Source organism: Mycteria americana, unplaced genomic scaffold (assembly GCF_035582795.1).
Source record: "Mycteria americana isolate JAX WOST 10 ecotype Jacksonville Zoo and Gardens unplaced genomic scaffold, USCA_MyAme_1.0 Scaffold_109, whole genome shotgun sequence".
Classification (NCBI taxonomy): domain Eukaryota; kingdom Metazoa; phylum Chordata; class Aves; order Ciconiiformes; family Ciconiidae; genus Mycteria; species Mycteria americana.
This window is the reverse complement of record NW_027445449.1, coordinates 77,027-98,735: the sequence shown is the minus strand read 5'-3', so window position 1 is coordinate 98,735 and position 21,709 is coordinate 77,027. Positions and strand designations below refer to the sequence as shown.

Genomic DNA, 21,709 nt, shown 5'->3' with positions numbered 1-21,709 from the left:
CAACCTCCCCCACCACCACTACGACTGTCACCACCACCCCCACCACTACAACCACCCCCACCACCACGACGACCACCCCCACCACCACTACGACCACCCCCACCACCACTACGACCACCCCTCCGACCACCACTATGACCATCACCCCCACTGCCACCACTACGACCGCTACCCCCAGCACCCCCATCACTACAGCCACCACCACCACCACGACCATCACCCCCACCACTACAGCCACCACCACCACCCCCACCACTACGACCCCCCCCACCACCACCATCAGCACTACCACCACCACCCCCACCTCGACTACGACCATCACTCCCACCACTACGACCACCCCCACCACCACCATGACAACCACCACCCCCACTACTACAACCACCCCCACCACCTCTATGACCGTCACCCCCACCACTACGACCACCAGCCCCACCACTCCCACTACTACAAACACCCCTCCCACCACCACTACGAAAATCACCCCCACAACCACGACCACCCCTACCACCACTATGACCACCCCCACTACTACAACCACCCCTCCAACCACCACTAGGACCATCACCCCCACCCCCACGACTATGACCACCACCCCCACCAGTACAACCACCACCCCCACCTCGACTACGACCATCACTCCCACCACTACGACCTCCCCCACCACCACCATGACCGTCACCACCACCACGACAACCACCACCCCAACTATGCCCGTCACCCCTACCCCCACCACTACGACCACCAGCCCCACCACTCCCACTACTACAAACACCCCTCCTACCACCACTAGGACCATCATCCCCACCCCCACCACTACGACCACCACCCCCACCAATACAACCACCAACCCCACTACAACCACCGCCCCCACCACCACTACGACTGTCACCACCACCCCCACCACTACGGCCACCCCCACCACCACTACGACCACCCCCACCATTACAACCACCCCTCCGACCACCACTACGACCATCACCCCCACTGCCACCACTACGACCGCCACCCCCAGCACCCCCCTCACTACAGCCACCACCACCACCACGACCATCACCCCCACCACTACAACCACCACCCCTACTAATACAACCACGACCGCCACCACCACTATGAACACCACCAACCCCCACACCACTACGACCACCAGCCCCACCACACCAACCACTATGACCCCTCCCACCACTACAGCCACCACCACCACCCCCACCACTACGACCCCCCCCACCACCACTACCACCACTACCACCACCACCCCCACCTCGAGTACGACCATCACTCCCACCACTGCGACCACCCCCACCACCACCATGACCGTCACCACCAACACGACAACCACCACCCCCACTACTACAACCACCCCCACCACCTCTATGACCGTCACCCCCACCACTACGACCACCAGCCCCACCACTCCCACTACTACAAACACCCCTCCCACCACCACTACCACCATCACTGCCACCACCACGACGACCCCCACCACCACTACGACCACCCCCACTACTACAACTACCCCGCCGACCACCAGTACGACCATCATCCCCACCCCTAACACTATCACCACCACCCCCACCACCCCCACCACTACAACCACCACCCCCACTACAACAATCTCCCCCATCACCACTACGACTGTTACCACCACCCCCACCACTACGACCACCGCCACCACCACGACGACCACCCCCACCACAAACATCACCACCCCCACTACTACAACCACCACTCCGACCACCAGTACAACCATCATCCCCACCCTCACCACTACGACCATCACTCCCACCACTACAACCACGACCCCCACTACAACCACCGCCCCCACCACCACTACGACTTTCACCACCACCCCCACCACTACGACCACCCCCACCACCACTACGACCACCCCCACCAGTACAACCACCCCTCCGACCATCATCCCCACTAACACCACTACGACCGCCACCCCTACCACCCCCATCACTACAGCCACCACCACCACCACCACCACGACTACAACCACCAGCCCCACTAATACAACCACCCCCACCACCACCACTATGAACACCACCACCCCCCACACCACTACGACCACCAGCCCCACCACACCGACCACTATGACCCCTCCCACCACTACAGCCACCACCACCACCCCCACCACTACGACCCCCCTCACCACCACCCCCACCACTACCACCACCACCCCAACCTCGACTACGACCATCACTCCCACCACTACGACCTCCCCCACCACCACCATGACCGTCACCACCACCACGACAACCACCACCCCCACTATGACCGTCACCCCCACCCCCACCACTACGACCACCAGCCCCACCACTCCCACTACTACAAATACCCCTCCCACCACCACTACGACCATCACCCCCACCACCACGACGACCCCCACCACCACTATGACCACCCCCACTACTACAACCACCCCTCTGACCACCACTATGACCATCATCCCCACCCCCACCACTATGACCACCACCCCCACCACTACAACCACTACCCCCACTACAACAACCTCCCCCACCACCACTACGACTGTCACCACCACCCCCACCACTACAACCACCCCCACCACCACTACGACCACCCCCACCACCACTACGACCACCACCCCCACTGCCACCAGTACGACCGCTACCCCCAGCACCCCCATCACTACAGCCACCACCACCACCACGACCATCACCCCCACCACTACAGCGACCACCACCACCCCCACCACTACGACCCCCCCCACCACCACCCTCAGCACTACCACCACCACCCCCACCTCGACGACGACCATCACTCCCACCACTACGACCACCCCCACCACCACCATGACCGTCACCACCACCACGATAACCACCACCCCCACTACTACAACCACCCCCACCACCTCTATGACCGTCACCCCCACCACTACGACCACCAGCCCCACCACTCCCACTACTACAAACACCCCTCCCACCACCACTACGACAATCACCCCCACAACCACGACCACCCCCACCACCACTATGACAACCCCCACTACTACAACCACCCCTCCAACCACCACTAGGACCATCACCCCCACCCCCACGACTATGACCACCACCCCCACCACTACAACCACCACCCCAACCTCGACTACGACCATCACTCCCACCACTACGACCTCCCCCACCACCACCATGACCGTCACCACCACCACGACAACCACCACCCCCACTATGACCGTCACCCACACCCCCACCACTACGACCACCAGCCCCACCACTCCCACTACTACAAATACCCCTGCCACCACCACTACGACCATCGCCCCCACCACCACGACGACCCCCACCACCACTATGACCACCCCCACTACTACAACCACCCCTCTGACCACCACTATGACCATCATCCCCACCCCCACCACTATGACCACCACCCCCACCACTACAACCACTACCCCCACTACAACAACCTCCCCCACCACCACTACGACTGTCACCACCACCCCCACCACTACAACCACCCCCACCACCACTACGACCACCCCCACCACCACTACGACCACCCCCACCACCACTACGACCACCACCCCCACTGCCACCAGTACGACCGCTACCCCCAGCACCCCCATCACTACAGCCACCACCACCACCACGACCATCACCCCCACCACTACAGCGACCACCACCACCCCCACCACTACGACCCCCCCCACCACCACCCTCAGCACTACCACCACCACCCCCACCTCGACGACGACCATCACTCCCACCACTACGACCACCCCCACCACCACCATGACCGTCACCACCACCACGATAACCACCACCCCCACTACTACAACCACCCCCACCACCTCTATGACCGTCACCCCCACCACTACGACCACCAGCCCCACCACTCCCACTACTACAAACACCCCTCCCACCACCACTACGACAATCACCCCCACAACCACGACCACCCCCACCACCACTATGACAACCCCCACTACTACAACCACCCCTCCAACCACCACTAGGACCATCACCCCCACCCCCACGACTATGACCACCACCCCCACCACTACAACCACCACCCCAACCTCGACTACGACCATCACTCCCACCACTACGACCTCCCCCACCACCACCATGACCGTCACCACCACCACGACAACCACCACCCCCACTATGACCGTCACCCACACCCCCACCACTACGACCACCAGCCCCACCACTCCCACTACTACAAATACCCCTGCCACCACCACTACGACCATCGCCCCCACCACCACGACGACCCCCACCACCACTATGACCACCCCCACTACTACAACCACCCCTCTGACCACCACTAGGACCATCATCCCCACCCCCACCACTATGACCACCACCCCCACCACTACAACCACTACCCCCACTACAACAACCTCCCCCACCACCACTACGACTGTCACCACCACCCCCACCACTACAACCACCCCCACCACCACTACGACCACCCCCACCACCACTACGACCACCACCCCCACTGCCACCAGTACGACCGCTACCCCCAGCACCCCCATCACTACAGCCACCACCACCACCACGACCATCACCCCCACCACTACAGCGACCACCACCACCCCCACCACTACGACCCCCCCCACCACCACCCTCAGCACTACCACCACCACCCCCACCTCGACGACGACCATCACTCCCACCACTACGACCACCCCCACCACCACCATGACCGTCACCACCACCACGATAACCACCACCCCCACTACTACAACCACCCCCACCACCTCTATGACCGTCACCCCCACCACTACGACCACCAGCCCCACCACTCCCACTACTACAAACACCCCTCCCACCACCACTACGACAATCACCCCCACAACCACGACCACCCCCACCACCACTATGACAACCCCCACTACTACAACCACCCCTCCAACCACCACTAGGACCATCACCCCCACCCCCACGACTATGACCACCACCCCCACCACTACAACCACCACCCCAACCTCGACTACGACCATCACTCCCACCACTACGACCTCCCCCACCACCACCATGACCGTCACCACCACCACGACAACCACCACCCCCACTATGACCGTCACCCACACCCCCACCACTACGACCACCAGCCCCACCACTCCCACTACTACAAATACCCCTGCCACCACCACTACGACCATCGCCCCCACCACCACGACGACCCCCACCACCACTATGACCACCCCCACTACTACAACCACCCCTCTGACCACCACTATGACCATCATCCCCACCCCCACCACTATGACCACCACCCCCACCACTACAACCACTACCCCCACTACAACAACCTCCCCCACCACCACTACGACTGTCACCACCACCCCCACCACTACAACCACCCCCACCACCACTACGACCACCCCCACCACCACTACGACCACCCCCACCACCACTACGACCACCACCCCCACTGCCACCAGTACGACCGCTACCCCCAGCACCCCCATCACTACAGCCACCACCACCACCACGACCATCACCCCCACCACTACAGCGACCACCACCACCCCCACCACTACGACCCCCCCCACCACCACCCTCAGCACTACCACCACCACCCCCACCTCGACGACGACCATCACTCCCACCACTACGACCACCCCCACCACCACCATGACCGTCACCACCACCACGATAACCACCACCCCCACTACTACAACCACCCCCACCACCTCTATGACCGTCACCCCCACCACTACGACCACCAGCCCCACCACTCCCACTACTACAAACACCCCTCCCACCACCACTACGACAATCACCCCCACAACCACGACCACCCCCACCACCACTATGACAACCCCCACTACTACAACCACCCCTCCAACCACCACTAGGACCATCACCCCCACCCCCACGACTATGACCACCACCCCCACCACTACAACCACCACCCCAACCTCGACTACGACCATCACTCCCACCACTACGACCTCCCCCACCACCACCATGACCGTCACCACCACCACGACAACCACCACCCCCACTATGACCGTCACCCACACCCCCACCACTACGACCACCAGCCCCACCACTCCCACTACTACAAATACCCCTGCCACCACCACTACGACCATCGCCCCCACCACCACGACGACCCCCACCACCACTATGACCACCCCCACTACTACAACCACCCCTCTGACCACCACTAGGACCATCATCCCCACCCCCACCACTATGACCACCACCCCCACCACTACAACCACTACCCCCACTACAACAACCTCCCCCACCACCACTACGACTGTCACCACCACCCCCACCACTACAACCACCCCCACCACCACTACGACCACCACCCCCACTGCCACCAGTACGACCGCTACCCCCAGCACCCCCATCACTACAGCCACCACCACCACCACGACCATCACCCCCACCACTACAGCGACCACCACCACCCCCACCACTACGACCCCCCCCACCACCACCCTCAGCACTACCACCACCAACCCCACCTCGACGACGACCATCACTCCCACCACTACGACCACCCCCACCACCACCATGACCGTCACCACCACCACGACAACCACCACCCCCACTACTACAACCACCCCCACCACCTCTATGATCGTCACCCCCACCACTACGACCACCAGCCCCACCACTCCCACTACTACAAACACCCCTCCCACCACCACTACGACAATCACCCCCACAACCACGACCACCCCCACCACCACTATGACCACCCCCACTACTACAACCACCCCTCCAACCACCACTAGGACCATCACCCCCACCCCCACGACTATGACCACCACCCCCACCACTACAACCACCACCCCCACATCGACTACGACCATCACTCCCACCACTACGACCTCCCCCACCACCACCATGACCGTCACCACCACCACGACAACCACCACCCCAACTATGACCGTCACCCCCACCCCCACCACTACGACCACCAGCCCCACCACTCCCACTACTACAAACACCCCTCCTACCACCACTAGGACCATCATCCCCACCCCCACTACTACGACCATCAATTCCACCAATACAACGACCAACCCCACTACAACCACCGCCCCCACCACCACTACGACTGTCACCACCACCCCCACCACTACGGCCACCCCCACCACCACTACGACCACCCCCACCACTACAACCACCCCTCCGACCACCACTACGACCATCACCCCCACTGCCACCACTACGACCGCCACCCCCACCACTGCAACCACCACCCCTACTAATACAACCACGACCGCCACCACCACTATGAACACCACCAACCCCCACACCACTACGACCACCAGCCCCACCACACCAACCACTATGACCCCTCCCACCACTACAGCCACCACCACCACCCCCACCACTACGACCCCCCCCACCACCACCCCCAGCACTACCACCACCACCCCCACCTCAACTACGACCATCACTCCCACCACTACGACCACCCCCACCACCACCATGACCGTCACCACCACCACGATAACCACCACCCCCACTACTACAACCACCCCCACCACCTCTATGACCGTCACCCCCACCACTACGACCACCAGCCCCACCACTCCCACTACTACAAACACCCCTCCCACCACCACTACGACAATCACCCCCACAACCACGACCACCCCCACCACCACTATGACAACCCCCACTACTACAACCACCCCTCCAACCACCACTAGGACCATCACCCCCACCCCCACGACTATGACCACCACCCCCACCACTACAACCACCACCCCAACCTCGACTACGACCATCACTCCCACCACTACGACCTCCCCCACCACCACCATGACCGTCACCACCACCACGACAACCACCACCCCCACTATGACCGTCACCCACACCCCCACCACTACGACCACCAGCCCCACCACTCCCACTACTACAAATACCCCTGCCACCACCACTACGACCATCGCCCCCACCACCACGACGACCCCCACCACCACTATGACCACCCCCACTACTACAACCACCCCTCTGACCACCACTATGACCATCATCCCCACCCCCACCACTATGACCACCACCCCCACCACTACAACCACTACCCCCACTACAACAACCTCCCCCACCACCACTACGACTGTCACCACCACCCCCACCACTACAACCACCCCCACCACCACTACGACCACCCCCACCACCACTACGACCACCACCCCCACTGCCACCAGTACGACCGCTACCCCCAGCACCCCCATCACTACAGCCACCACCACCACCACGACCATCACCCCCACCACTACAGCGACCACCACCACCCCCACCACTACGACCCCCCCCACCACCACCCTCAGCACTACCACCACCACCCCCACCTCGACGACGACCATCACTCCCACCACTACGACCACCCCCACCACCACCATGACCGTCACCACCACCACGATAACCACCACCCCCACTACTACAACCACCCCCACCACCTCTATGACCGTCACCCCCACCACTACGACCACCAGCCCCACCACTCCCACTACTACAAACACCCCTCCCACCACCACTACGACAATCACCCCCACAACCACGACCACCCCCACCACCACTATGACAACCCCCACTACTACAACCACCCCTCCAACCACCACTAGGACCATCACCCCCACCCCCACGACTATGACCACCACCCCCACCACTACAACCACCACCCCAACCTCGACTACGACCATCACTCCCACCACTACGACCTCCCCCACCACCACCATGACCGTCACCACCACCACGACAACCACCACCCCCACTATGACCGTCACCCACACCCCCACCACTACGACCACCAGCCCCACCACTCCCACTACTACAAATACCCCTGCCACCACCACTACGACCATCGCCCCCACCACCACGACGACCCCCACCACCACTATGACCACCCCCACTACTACAACCACCCCTCTGACCACCACTAGGACCATCATCCCCACCCCCACCACTATGACCACCACCCCCACCACTACAACCACTACCCCCACTACAACAACCTCCCCCACCACCACTACGACTGTCACCACCACCCCCACCACTACAACCACCCCCACCACCACTACGACCACCCCCACCACCACTACGACCACCACCCCCACTGCCACCAGTACGACCGCTACCCCCAGCACCCCCATCACTACAGCCACCACCACCACCACGACCATCACCCCCACCACTACAGCGACCACCACCACCCCCACCACTACGACCCCCCCCACCACCACCCTCAGCACTACCACCACCAACCCCACCTCGACGACGACCATCACTCCCACCACTACGACCACCCCCACCACCACCATGACCGTCACCACCACCACGACAACCACCACCCCCACTACTACAACCACCCCCACCACCTCTATGACCGTCACCCCCACCACTACGACCACCAGCCCCACCACTCCCACTACTACAAACACCCCTCCCACCACCACTACGACAATCACCCCCACAACCACGACCACCCCCACCACCACTATGACCACCCCCACTACTACAACCACCCCTCCAACCACCACTAGGACCATCACCCCCACCCCCACGACTATGACCACCACCCCCACCACTACAACCACCACCCCCACATCGACTACGACCATCACTCCCACCACTACGACCTCCCCCACCACCACCATGACCGTCACCACCACCACGACAACCACCACCCCAACTATGACCGTCACCCCCACCCCCACCACTACGACCACCAGCCCCACCACTCCCACTACTACAAACACCCCTCCTACCACCACTAGGACCATCATCCCCACCCCCACTACTACGACCATCAATTCCACCAATACAACGACCAACCCCACTACAACCACCGCCCCCACCACCACTACGACTGTCACCACCACCCCCACCACTACGGCCACCCCCACCACCACTACGACCACCCCCACCACTACAACCACCCCTCCGACCACCACTACGACCATCACCCCCACTGCCACCACTACGACCGCCACCCCCACCACTGCAACCACCACCCCTACTAATACAACCACGACCGCCACCACCACTATGAACACCACCAACCCCCACACCACTACGACCACCAGCCCCACCACACCAACCACTATGACCCCTCCCACCACTACAGCCACCACCACCACCCCCACCACTACGACCCCCCCCACCACCACCCCCAGCACTACCACCACCACCCCCACCTCAACTACGACCATCACTCCCACCACTACGACCACCCCCACCACCACCATGACCATCACCACCACCACGACAACCACCACCCCCACTACTACAACCACCCCCACCACCTCTATGACCGTCACCCCCACCACTACGAACACCAGCCCCACCACTCCCACTACTACAAACACCCCTCCCACCACCACTACCACCATCACTGCCACCACCACGACGACCCCCACCACCACTACGACCACCCCCACTACTACAACTACCCCTCCGACCACCAGTACGACCATCATCCCCACCCCCACCACTATGACCACCACTCCCACCACCCCCACCACTACAACCACCACCCCCAATACAACAACCTCCCCCATCACCACTACGACTGTTACCACCACCCCCACCACTACGACCACCCCCACCACCACTACGACCACCCCCAACACTACAACCACCCCTCCGACCACCACGACGACCATCACCCCCACTACCACCACTACGACCTCCACCCCTACCACCCCCATCACTACAGCCACCACCACCACCACCCCCAGGACTACAACCACCAGCCCCACTAATACAACCACCCCCACCACCACCACTATGAACACCACGACCCCCCACACCACTACGACCACCAGCCCCACCACACCAACCACTATGACCCCTCCCACCACTACAGCCACCACCACCACCCCCACCACTACGACCCCCCCCACCACCACCCCCACCACTACCACCACCACCCCAACCTCGACTACGACCATCACTCCCACCACTACGACCACCCCCACCACCACCATGACCGTCACCACCACCACGACAACCACCACCCCCACTATGACTGTCACCCACACCCCCACCACTACGACCACCAGCCCCACCACTCCCACTACTACAAATACCCCTGCCACCACCACTACGACCATCACCCCCACCACCACGACGACCCCCACCACCACTATGACCACCCCCACTACTACAACCACCCCTCTGTCCACCACTAGGACCATCATCCCCACCCCCACCACTATGACCACCACCCCCACCACTACAACCACCACCCCCAGTACAACAACCTCCCCCAGCACCACTACGACTGTCACCACCACCCCCACCACTACAACCACCCCCACCACCACTACGACCACCCCCACCACCACTACGACCACCCCTCCGACCACCACTATGACCATCACCCCCACTGCCACCACTACGACCGCTACCCCCAGCACCCCCATCACTACAGCCACCACCATCACCACGACCATCACCCCCACCACTACAGCCACCACCACCACCCCCACCACTATGACCCCCCCCACCGCCACCCTCAGCACTACCACCACCAACCCCACCTCGACGACGACCATCACTCCCACCACTACGACCACCCCCACCACCACCATGACCGTCACCACCACCACGACAACCACCACCCCCACTACTACAACCACCCCCACCACCTCTATGACCGTCAGCCCCACCACTATGACCACCACCCCCACCACCCCCACCACTACAACCACCACCCCCACTACAACAACCTCCCCCACTACCACTACGACTGTTACCACCACCCCCACCACTACGACCACCCCCACCACCACGACGTCCACCCCCACCACAAACATCACCACCCCCACTACTACAACCACCACTCCGACCACCAGTATGACCATCATCCCCACCCCCACCGCTACGACCATCACTCCCACCACTACAACCACCACTCCCACTACAACCACCGCCCCCACCACCACTACGACTTTCACCACCACCCCCACCACTACGACCACCCCCACCACCACTACGACCACCCCCACCAGTACAACCACCCCTCCAACCACCACTACGACCATCATCCCCACTACCACCACTACGACCGCCACCCCTACCACCCCCATGACTACAGCCACCACCACCACCACTACTACGACCATCACCCCCACCTCTACAACCACCAGCCCCACTAATACAACCACCCACACCACCTCTATGACCGTCACCCCCACCACTACGACCACCAGCCCCACCACTCCCACTACTACAAACACCCCTCCTACCACCACTAGGACCATCATCCCCACCCCCACTACTACGACCATCAATTCCACCAATACAACGACCAACCCCACTACAACCACCGCCCCCACCACCACTACGACTGTCACCACCACCCCCACCACTACGGCCACCCCCACCACCACTACGACCACCCCCACCACTACAACCACCCCTCCGACCACCACTACGACCATCACCCCCACTGCCACCACTACGACCGCCACCCCCACCACTGCAACCACCACCCCTACTAATACAACCACGACCGCCACCACCACTATGAACACCACCAACCCCCACACCACTACGACCACCAGCCCCACCACACCAACCACTATGACCCCTCCCACCACTACAGCCACCACCACCACCCCCACCACTACGACCCCCCCCACCACCACCCCCAGCACTACCACCACCACCCCCACCTCAACTACGACCATCACTCCCACCACTACGACCACCCCCACCACCACCATGACCATCACCACCACCACGACAACCACCACCCCCACTACTACAACCACCCCCACCACCTCTATGACCGTCACCCCCACCACTACGAACACCAGCCCCACCACTCCCACTACTACAAACACCCCTCCCACCACCACTACCACCATCACTGCCACCACCACGACGACCCCCACCACCACTACGACCACCCCCACTACTACAACTACCCCTCCGACCACCAGTACGACCATCATCCCCACCCCCACCACTATGACCACCACTCCCACCACCCCCACCACTACAACCACCACCCCCAATACAACAACCTCCCCCATCACCACTACGACTGTTACCACCACCCCCACCACTACGACCACCCCCACCACCACTACGACCACCCCCAACACTACAACCACCCCTCCGACCACCACGACGACCATCACCCCCACTACCACCACTACGACCTCCACCCCTACCACCCCCATCACTACAGCCACCACCACCACCACCCCCAGGACTACAACCACCAGCCCCACTAATACAACCACCCCCACCACCACCACTATGAACACCACGACCCCCCACACCACTACGACCACCAGCCCCACCACACCAACCACTATGACCCCTCCCACCACTACAGCCACCACCACCACCCCCACCACTACGACCCCCCCCACCACCACCCCCACCACTACCACCACCACCCCAACCTCGACTACGACCATCACTCCCACCACTACGACCTCCCCCACCACCACCATGACCGTCACCACCACCACGACAACCACCACCCCCACTATGACCGTCACCCCCACCCCCACCACTACGACCACCAGCCCCACCACTCCCACTACTACAAATACCCCTCCCACCACCACTACGACCATCACCCCCACCACCACGACGACCCCCACCACCACTATGACCACCCCCACTACTACAACCACCCCTCTGACCACCACTATGACCATCATCCCCACCCCCACCACTATGACCACCACCCCCACCACTACAACCACTACCCCCACTACAACAACCTCCCCCACCACCACTACGACTGTCACCACCACCCCCACCACTACAACCACCCCCACCACCACTACGACCACCCCCACCACCACTACGACCACCACCCCCACTGCCACCAGTACGACCGCTACCCCCAGCACCCCCATCACTACAGCCACCACCACCACCACGACCATCACCCCCACCACTACAGCGACCACCACCACCCCCACCACTACGACCCCCCCCACCACCACCCTCAGCACTACCACCACCACCCCCACCTCGACGACGACCATCACTCCCACCACTACGACCACCCCCACCACCACCATGACCGTCACCACCACCACGATAACCACCACCCCCACTACTACAACCACCCCCACCACCTCTATGACCGTCACCCCCACCACTACGACCACCAGCCCCACCACTCCCACTACTACAAACACCCCTCCCACCACCACTACGACAATCACCCCCACAACCACGACCACCCCCACCACCACTATGACAACCCCCACTACTACAACCACCCCTCCAACCACCACTAGGACCATCACCCCCACCCCCACGACTATGACCACCACCCCCACCACTACAACCACCACCCCAACCTCGACTACGACCATCACTCCCACCACTACGACCTCCCCCACCACCACCATGACCGTCACCACCACCACGACAACCACCACCCCCACTATGACCGTCACCCACACCCCCACCACTACGACCACCAGCCCCACCACTCCCACTACTACAAATACCCCTGCCACCACCACTACGACCATCGCCCCCACCACCACGACGACCCCCACCACCACTATGACCACCCCCACTACTACAACCACCCCTCTGACCACCACTAGGACCATCATCCCCACCCCCACCACTATGACCACCACCCCCACCACTACAACCACTACCCCCACTACAACAACCTCCCCCACCACCACTACGACTGTCACCACCACCCCCACCACTACAACCACCCCCACCACCACTACGACCACCCCCACCACCACTACGACCACCACCCCCACTGCCACCAGTACGACCGCTACCCCCAGCACCCCCATCACTACAGCCACCACCACCACCACGACCATCACCCCCACCACTACAGCGACCACCACCACCCCCACCACTACGACCCCCCCCACCACCACCCTCAGCACTACCACCACCAACCCCACCTCGACGACGACCATCACTCCCACCACTACGACCACCCCCACCACCACCATGACCGTCACCACCACCACGACAACCACCACCCCCACTACTACAACCACCCCCACCACCTCTATGACCGTCACCCCCACCACTACGACCACCAGCCCCACCACTCCCACTACTACAAACACCCCTCCCACCACCACTACGACAATCACCCCCACAACCACGACCACCCCCACCACCACTATGACCACCCCCACTACTACAACCACCCCTCCAACCACCACTAGGACCATCACCCCCACCCCCACGACTATGACCACCACCCCCACCACTACAACCACCACCCCCACATCGACTACGACCATCACTCCCACCACTACGACCTCCCCCACCACCACCATGACCGTCACCACCACCACGACAACCACCACCCCAACTATGACCGTCACCCCCACCCCCACCACTACGACCACCAGCCCCACCACTCCCACTACTACAAACACCCCTCCTACCACCACTAGGACCATCATCCCCACCCCCACTACTACGACCATCAATTCCACCAATACAACGACCAACCCCACTACAACCACCGCCCCCACCACCACTACGACTGTCACCACCACCCCCACCACTACGGCCACCCCCACCACCACTACGACCACCCCCACCACTACAACCACCCCTCCGACCACCACTACGACCATCACCCCCACTGCCACCACTACGACCGCCACCCCCACCACTGCAACCACCACCCCTACTAATACAACCACGACCGCCACCACCACTATGAACACCACCAACCCCCACACCACTACGACCACCAGCCCCACCACACCAACCACTATGACCCCTCCCACCACTACAGCCACCACCACCACCCCCACCACTACGACCCCCCCCACCACCACCCCCAGCACTACCACCACCACCCCCACCTCAACTACGACCATCACTCCCACCACTACGACCACCCCCACCACCACCATGACCATCACCACCACCACGACAACCACCACCCCCACTACTACAACCACCCCCACCACCTCTATGACCGTCACCCCCACCACTACGAACACCAGCCCCACCACTCCCACTACTACAAACACCCCTCCCACCACCACTACCACCATCACTGCCACCACCACGACGACCCCCACCACCACTACGACCACCCCCACTACTACAACTACCCCTCCGACCACCAGTACGACCATCATCCCCACCCCCACCACTATGACCACCACTCCCACCACCCCCACCACTACAACCACCACCCCCAATACAACAACCTCCCCCATCACCACTACGACTGTTACCACCACCCCCACCACTACGACCACCCCCACCACCACTACGACCACCCCCAACACTACAACCACCCCTCCGACCACCACGACGACCATCACCCCCACTACCACCACTACGACCTCCACCCCTACCACCCCCATCACTACAGCCACCACCACCACCACCCCCAGGACTACAACCACCAGCCCCACTAATACAACCACCCCCACCACCACCACTATGAACACCACGACCCCCCACACCACTACGACCACCAGCCCCACCACACCAACCACTATGACCCCTCCCACCACTACAGCCACCACCACCACCCCCACCACTACGACCCCCCCCACCACCACCCCCACCACTACCACCACCACCCCAACCTCGACTACGACCATCACTCCCACCACTACGACCACCCCCACCACCACCATGACCGTCACCACCACCACGACAACCACCACCCCCACTATGACTGTCACCCACACCCCCACCACTACGACCACCAGCCCCACCACTCCCACTACTACAAATACCCCTGCCACCACCACTACGACCATCACCCCCACCACCACGACGACCCCCACCACCACTATGACCACCCCCACTACTACAACCACCCCTCTGTCCACCACTAGGACCATCATCCCCACCCCCACCACTATGACCACCACCCCCACCACTACAACCACCACCCCCAGTACAACAACCTCCCCCAGCACCACTACGACTGTCACCACCACCCCCACCACTACAACCACCCCCACCACCACTACGACCACCCCCACCACCACTACGACCACCCCTCCGACCACCACTATGACCATCACCCCCACTGCCACCACTACGACCGCTACCCCCAGCACCCCCATCACTACAGCCACCACCATCACCACGACCATCACCCCCACCACTACAGCCACCACCACCACCCCCACCACTATGACCCCCCCCACCGCCACCCTCAGCACTACCACCACCAACCCCACCTCGACGACGACCATCACTCCCACCACTACGACCACCCCCACCACCACCATGACCGTCACCACCACCACGACAACCACCACCCCCACTACTACAACCACCCCCACCACCTCTATGACCGTCAGCCCCACCACTATGACCACCACCCCCACCACCCCCACCACTACAACCACCACCCCCACTACAACAACCTCCCCCACTACCACTACGACTGTTACCACCACCCCCACCACTACGACCACCCCCACCACCACGACGTCCACCCCCACCACAAACATCACCACCCCCACTACTACAACCACCACTCCGACCACCAGTATGACCATCATCCCCACCCCCACCGCTACGACCATCACTCCCACCACTACAACCACCACTCCCACTACAACCACCGCCCCCACCACCACTACGACTTTCACCACCACCCCCACCACTACGACCACCCCCACCACCACTACGACCACCCCCACCAGTTCAACCACCCCTCCAACCACCACTACGACCATCGTCCCCACTACCACCACTACGACCGCCACCCCTACCACCCCCATGACTACAGCCACCACCACCACCACTACTACGACCATCACCCCCACCTCTACAACCACCAGCCCCACTAATACAACCACCCACACCACCTCTATGACCGTCACCCCCACCACTACGACCACCAGCCCCACCACTCCCACTACTACAAACACCCCTCCCACCACCACTACGACCATCACGCCCACCACCACGACGACCCCCACCACCACTACGACCACCCCCACTACTACAACCACCCCTCTGACCACCACTAGGACCATCATCCCCACCCCCACCACTATGACTACCACCCCAACCACCCCCACCACTACTATGACCGTCACCCCCACCCCCACCACTACGACCACCAGCCCCACCACTCCCACTACTACAAACACCCCTCCCACCACCACTACGAGCATCACCCCCACCACCACTACAACCACACCTCCGACCACCACTACGACCATCATCCCCTCCCCCACCACTACGACTATCTCCATCACCACCATGACCACGAGCATGCCCCCCACCACGACAACCAGCACCCCCACTACTACAATCACCCGCACCACCACTATGACCATCACCCCGACTCCCACCACTACGACGACCCCCCCCACCAACACCACTCCAACCATCCCCACCACCACTACGACCACCACCCCCACCACACCCACCACTACAACCCCTCCCACCACTACAGGCACTACCACCATCCCCACTACTAAAACCACCCCTACCACCGCTGCCTCCACTACCACCATCACCACCACTCCCACCCCCCCCACCACCACTACGACGACCACCACCATCATCCCTACCACTATCACCACCACCACCACCGCCGCGACCACCACCAGTCCAGGTGAGTCCTCCTTGCTGGCACCACCGAGCCGTGTCCCTACTCCCAGACCTTCCACCATGCCCCAAGCATTCTCCAGGTGGCTTCGTGCTCCTGGGGTTTCTCTGGGCTGTGTCACAACACCCATGTCCTGGGCTGCTGCTTCCAGGTGAATGCCAGAACGGGGCCACGTGGGATGGCATCAAGTGCATATGTCCGGGAGGGTACTCCGGCGTCTACTGTGAGGTAGCCATCTGCCAAAACGGTGGCACCTGGGCCAACGGACTTTGCCAATGCACCGAAAACTTCCAGGGCTTTGAGTGCCAGTTCGCCAAGGAGATCATCGAGGTCAAAAATGGTAGGGAGCCATCTCAAGCTGTGCTACACCTCACCGGGGCTGCTGTGGGGGGGCCACCAACCCAGGAGCTGGGCTGAGGTCACCTCAGAGGGACCAACCTGGCAATGGGGCCGCCATGGAGGGACTGACCTGGGAATGGGGTTGGGGTCACCTCAGAAGGACCAACCTGGGAACGGGGTCTCCATGGAGGGACTCACCTGGTCCCCTGACCAAGGGCACCTGCGGTGGGATGGGGATGCCGAGGTCTATTGCTTATGGGTCTCCTTCTGCTTGGCGAAGTGACGGTGAATGCGACAGTGGAGATGAAGACGAAGGTCGAAAACAGGAATTTCACAGAAGACCTCAGAAATAAGTCCTCTGCAGCTTTCAAGGACTTTGAGAAGGACTTCAAGGAGAAGGTCAGGGCGCAGCGATGCCAGGGGCAGGGGGGGTATTCGGGGCATGACCAGGCTGGTGCCCGAATCACCCCATGGCTTCTTTTTGTCTTCCAGATGAGGGAGGTTTACAAGCATATAGAGGGCTACCAAGATGTGGTGATCCATGAACTGACGTGAGTGCCCACCAGGGGCCGGGTGGTGTGTCCTCATGGGGTACTGACGGGTTCATCTGCTCCGGCAGGCTGATCTGGGGTGAAGGGACCCACGGGGGTCAATTCAAGGTGATGCTCTCCAAGGATGGGGCATCCACATCCCTCCAAGCCATGTTCTGTCCCTGGGGCTCCTCCAGGATGGTCCAACCCCGTGTAATGGTGGCCATGCTGTCCCTTAACACTGGGGACCCCAAACTGGTCCCCACTGAGGACTGGGGACCGCAGCCTAGCCCTGCTGAGCCACTGGAGCCCCTTCTCCTCGCAGCCAGGGCAGCATCGTGGTGAACTACACCGTCCTCCTGAAGGTGCTCGCCAGCATCACGGCCAACGAGACGGTGGAGAGCATCTCCACGAACCTCGTCAGCGCCGTCAACGACTACACGGGCTGCAATGAGAGCTGTCAAGGAAGCGACTGTGAGTGATGCTAGTGGTTGCCCCCCACACGTCAGCTGGCAGCAGGGCAAGGTCCTTGTTGGGGGGTTGAGCCCAAGGGCGCCCACCAGCAGCTGCTCTCCCCATCCCAGGTGCTTTCTGTTTCAACGCTGCCTTCACCAACGTCACCAGCTACGGGGTGCAAGAGGTTGAAACAAGTAAGTGAGCCCACAGGTCGCTCATCCCCACCCCAGCACCCCCCAAACCACGTCCCTGCGCACCCTGAACCGTGCCCCTCCACCCTTAGGTCTGTGCAACAGGCACATCCCGGAGGATTTCAAGTCCTACTACTCCCCACTCGTCACCGCCACCGGCGTCCTCTGCATCACCAGATGTGACAGACGATCTGCCGACCCTTACCCCTGCATCCATGGCACGTGCACTGTGACACGCTCGGGACCACAGTGCGAGTAAGCACCCAGTTGTGCATCCACACCCCCCCCCCCCAAAATGGGTGCCCCCCTGGGTTTGGGGTGAAGCCGGCATCACTCTCACCCCATGGACATCCCCACCAGGTGCTCGGAGCAGTCGGCGTTCTGGTACCAAGACAGGGCCTGCAGCTCACGGGTCAGCAAGGTGGGGGTGGCCGTAGGGGTTCCGGTGGCCGGGTTGGTCGTAGCCATTGCCATCTTCACCGTCTTCCTGGTGCGGGCTCGGAGGCAGAAGGAAGAGTACAGGCAAGTGCACCGCGGGGGGTGGGGGGTGGGGACCGTGCCCGGTTCTCATCCGTCTCCGTCCCATCACGCAGGGATAAGCTGACCTCCCGCTCGGAGCTCTACTGCAGCACGGACGAGAGCTGGCCCGGCTCCCAGGGCTTCGCCGCCAGCAACCAGGCAGCTAAGTGGGAAGGTAGGGGGCTGGTGGGTGGGTGGATGGCCGTGGGCTGGCGGGGCGGCGGCACCCGGGGAGCCGCTGGGGTCCCACGCCACCTCTTCTTCCACCCTGCAGACGTAGAGTCCCCCAGCACCACCTACATCAACCTGGAGACAGTGGACACCTCGCAGAAGGTGGGCGCCACGTCCCCAGGACCCTGACGCTGTCCCACCACCCGCGGCAGCGGGGACAACCCCCCCATCTCACCCCCATCTCTCCTTCCTCCTAGATCCACATCCAGCGACCATCCAACATAGTCATCCCCTGAGTGGAGCCACCCAAGAGCCAGCGGCGAGCAGAGGGGTACATGTGGACACGGGGGTGGGTGGGGGTCTTGGGGTGGCAGGGACCGGGAAATCCACCGTCCTCTTCCTCCCTGCACGGTTGTTTACAACAGCACTTTGTATAGTTGAATAATACTAATTTTATTGTCACCTGCCTGTTGCCTCATACTGTCGGGGACACACGAGGTGGTCCCGTGCCCCGAGGTGGGGATGTGGGCTTGGCCGAAGGATGGGGCGGGTGGTGGGATGCAAATCACGCCAAAACCACCCTCAAAACAGGAAGGGCAAACATTTGGGACCAGTTGATTGTTGAGTGAGGCATAGCCATGGGATCACCCCAAAGGGGCAAGTCCGATGGGTGACGCACATGGGAGAATTTGTCCTTGTCCCCACCCCCGGGGTTAAATATCGGCCCCGAGGTTCATCCACGCCTCCTTCCCACCCTCCCCACGGGAAGGGGACAAAGGGCCGTGGGGTGGAGGGCAGCTGTGGTGGCTTTGAGGGGGAACGTTGAGGGGGTCCCTAGGTGGTACCACTCAGATGGACGGTAGGAACATTGAGGGGGTCCCAAGGTGGAACCACCCATGGATGGTAGGACATGCCAGGAAGGAAAGGGGCTCTGGGGTCACCCCTCTGAGCATCGCCTCC

General features: G+C 62.1%; 1 protein-coding gene across 1 annotated transcript; it reads left to right on the top strand.

Moving 5' to 3' along the window:
• The first annotated feature begins 134 nt into the window (after nt 1–134).
• LOC142403110 (uncharacterized) lies at nt 135–21,045 on the top strand. The gene is given in 25 exon segments (XM_075489273.1): nt 135–203; nt 243–907; nt 909–1,007; nt 1,115–4,485; nt 4,522–5,006; nt 5,472–5,522; nt 6,192–6,791; nt 7,440–7,490; nt 8,934–9,460; nt 9,737–9,830; nt 9,984–10,869; nt 12,259–15,173; nt 15,939–15,995; nt 17,627–17,763; nt 18,101–18,549; nt 18,596–18,883; nt 19,163–19,281; nt 19,375–19,433; nt 19,738–19,886; nt 19,997–20,062; nt 20,152–20,314; nt 20,420–20,581; nt 20,653–20,753; nt 20,853–20,911; nt 21,007–21,045. Coding segments are annotated over 25 exon segments (11,661 nt in total).
• Nucleotides 21,046–21,709: the final 664 nt, after the last annotated feature.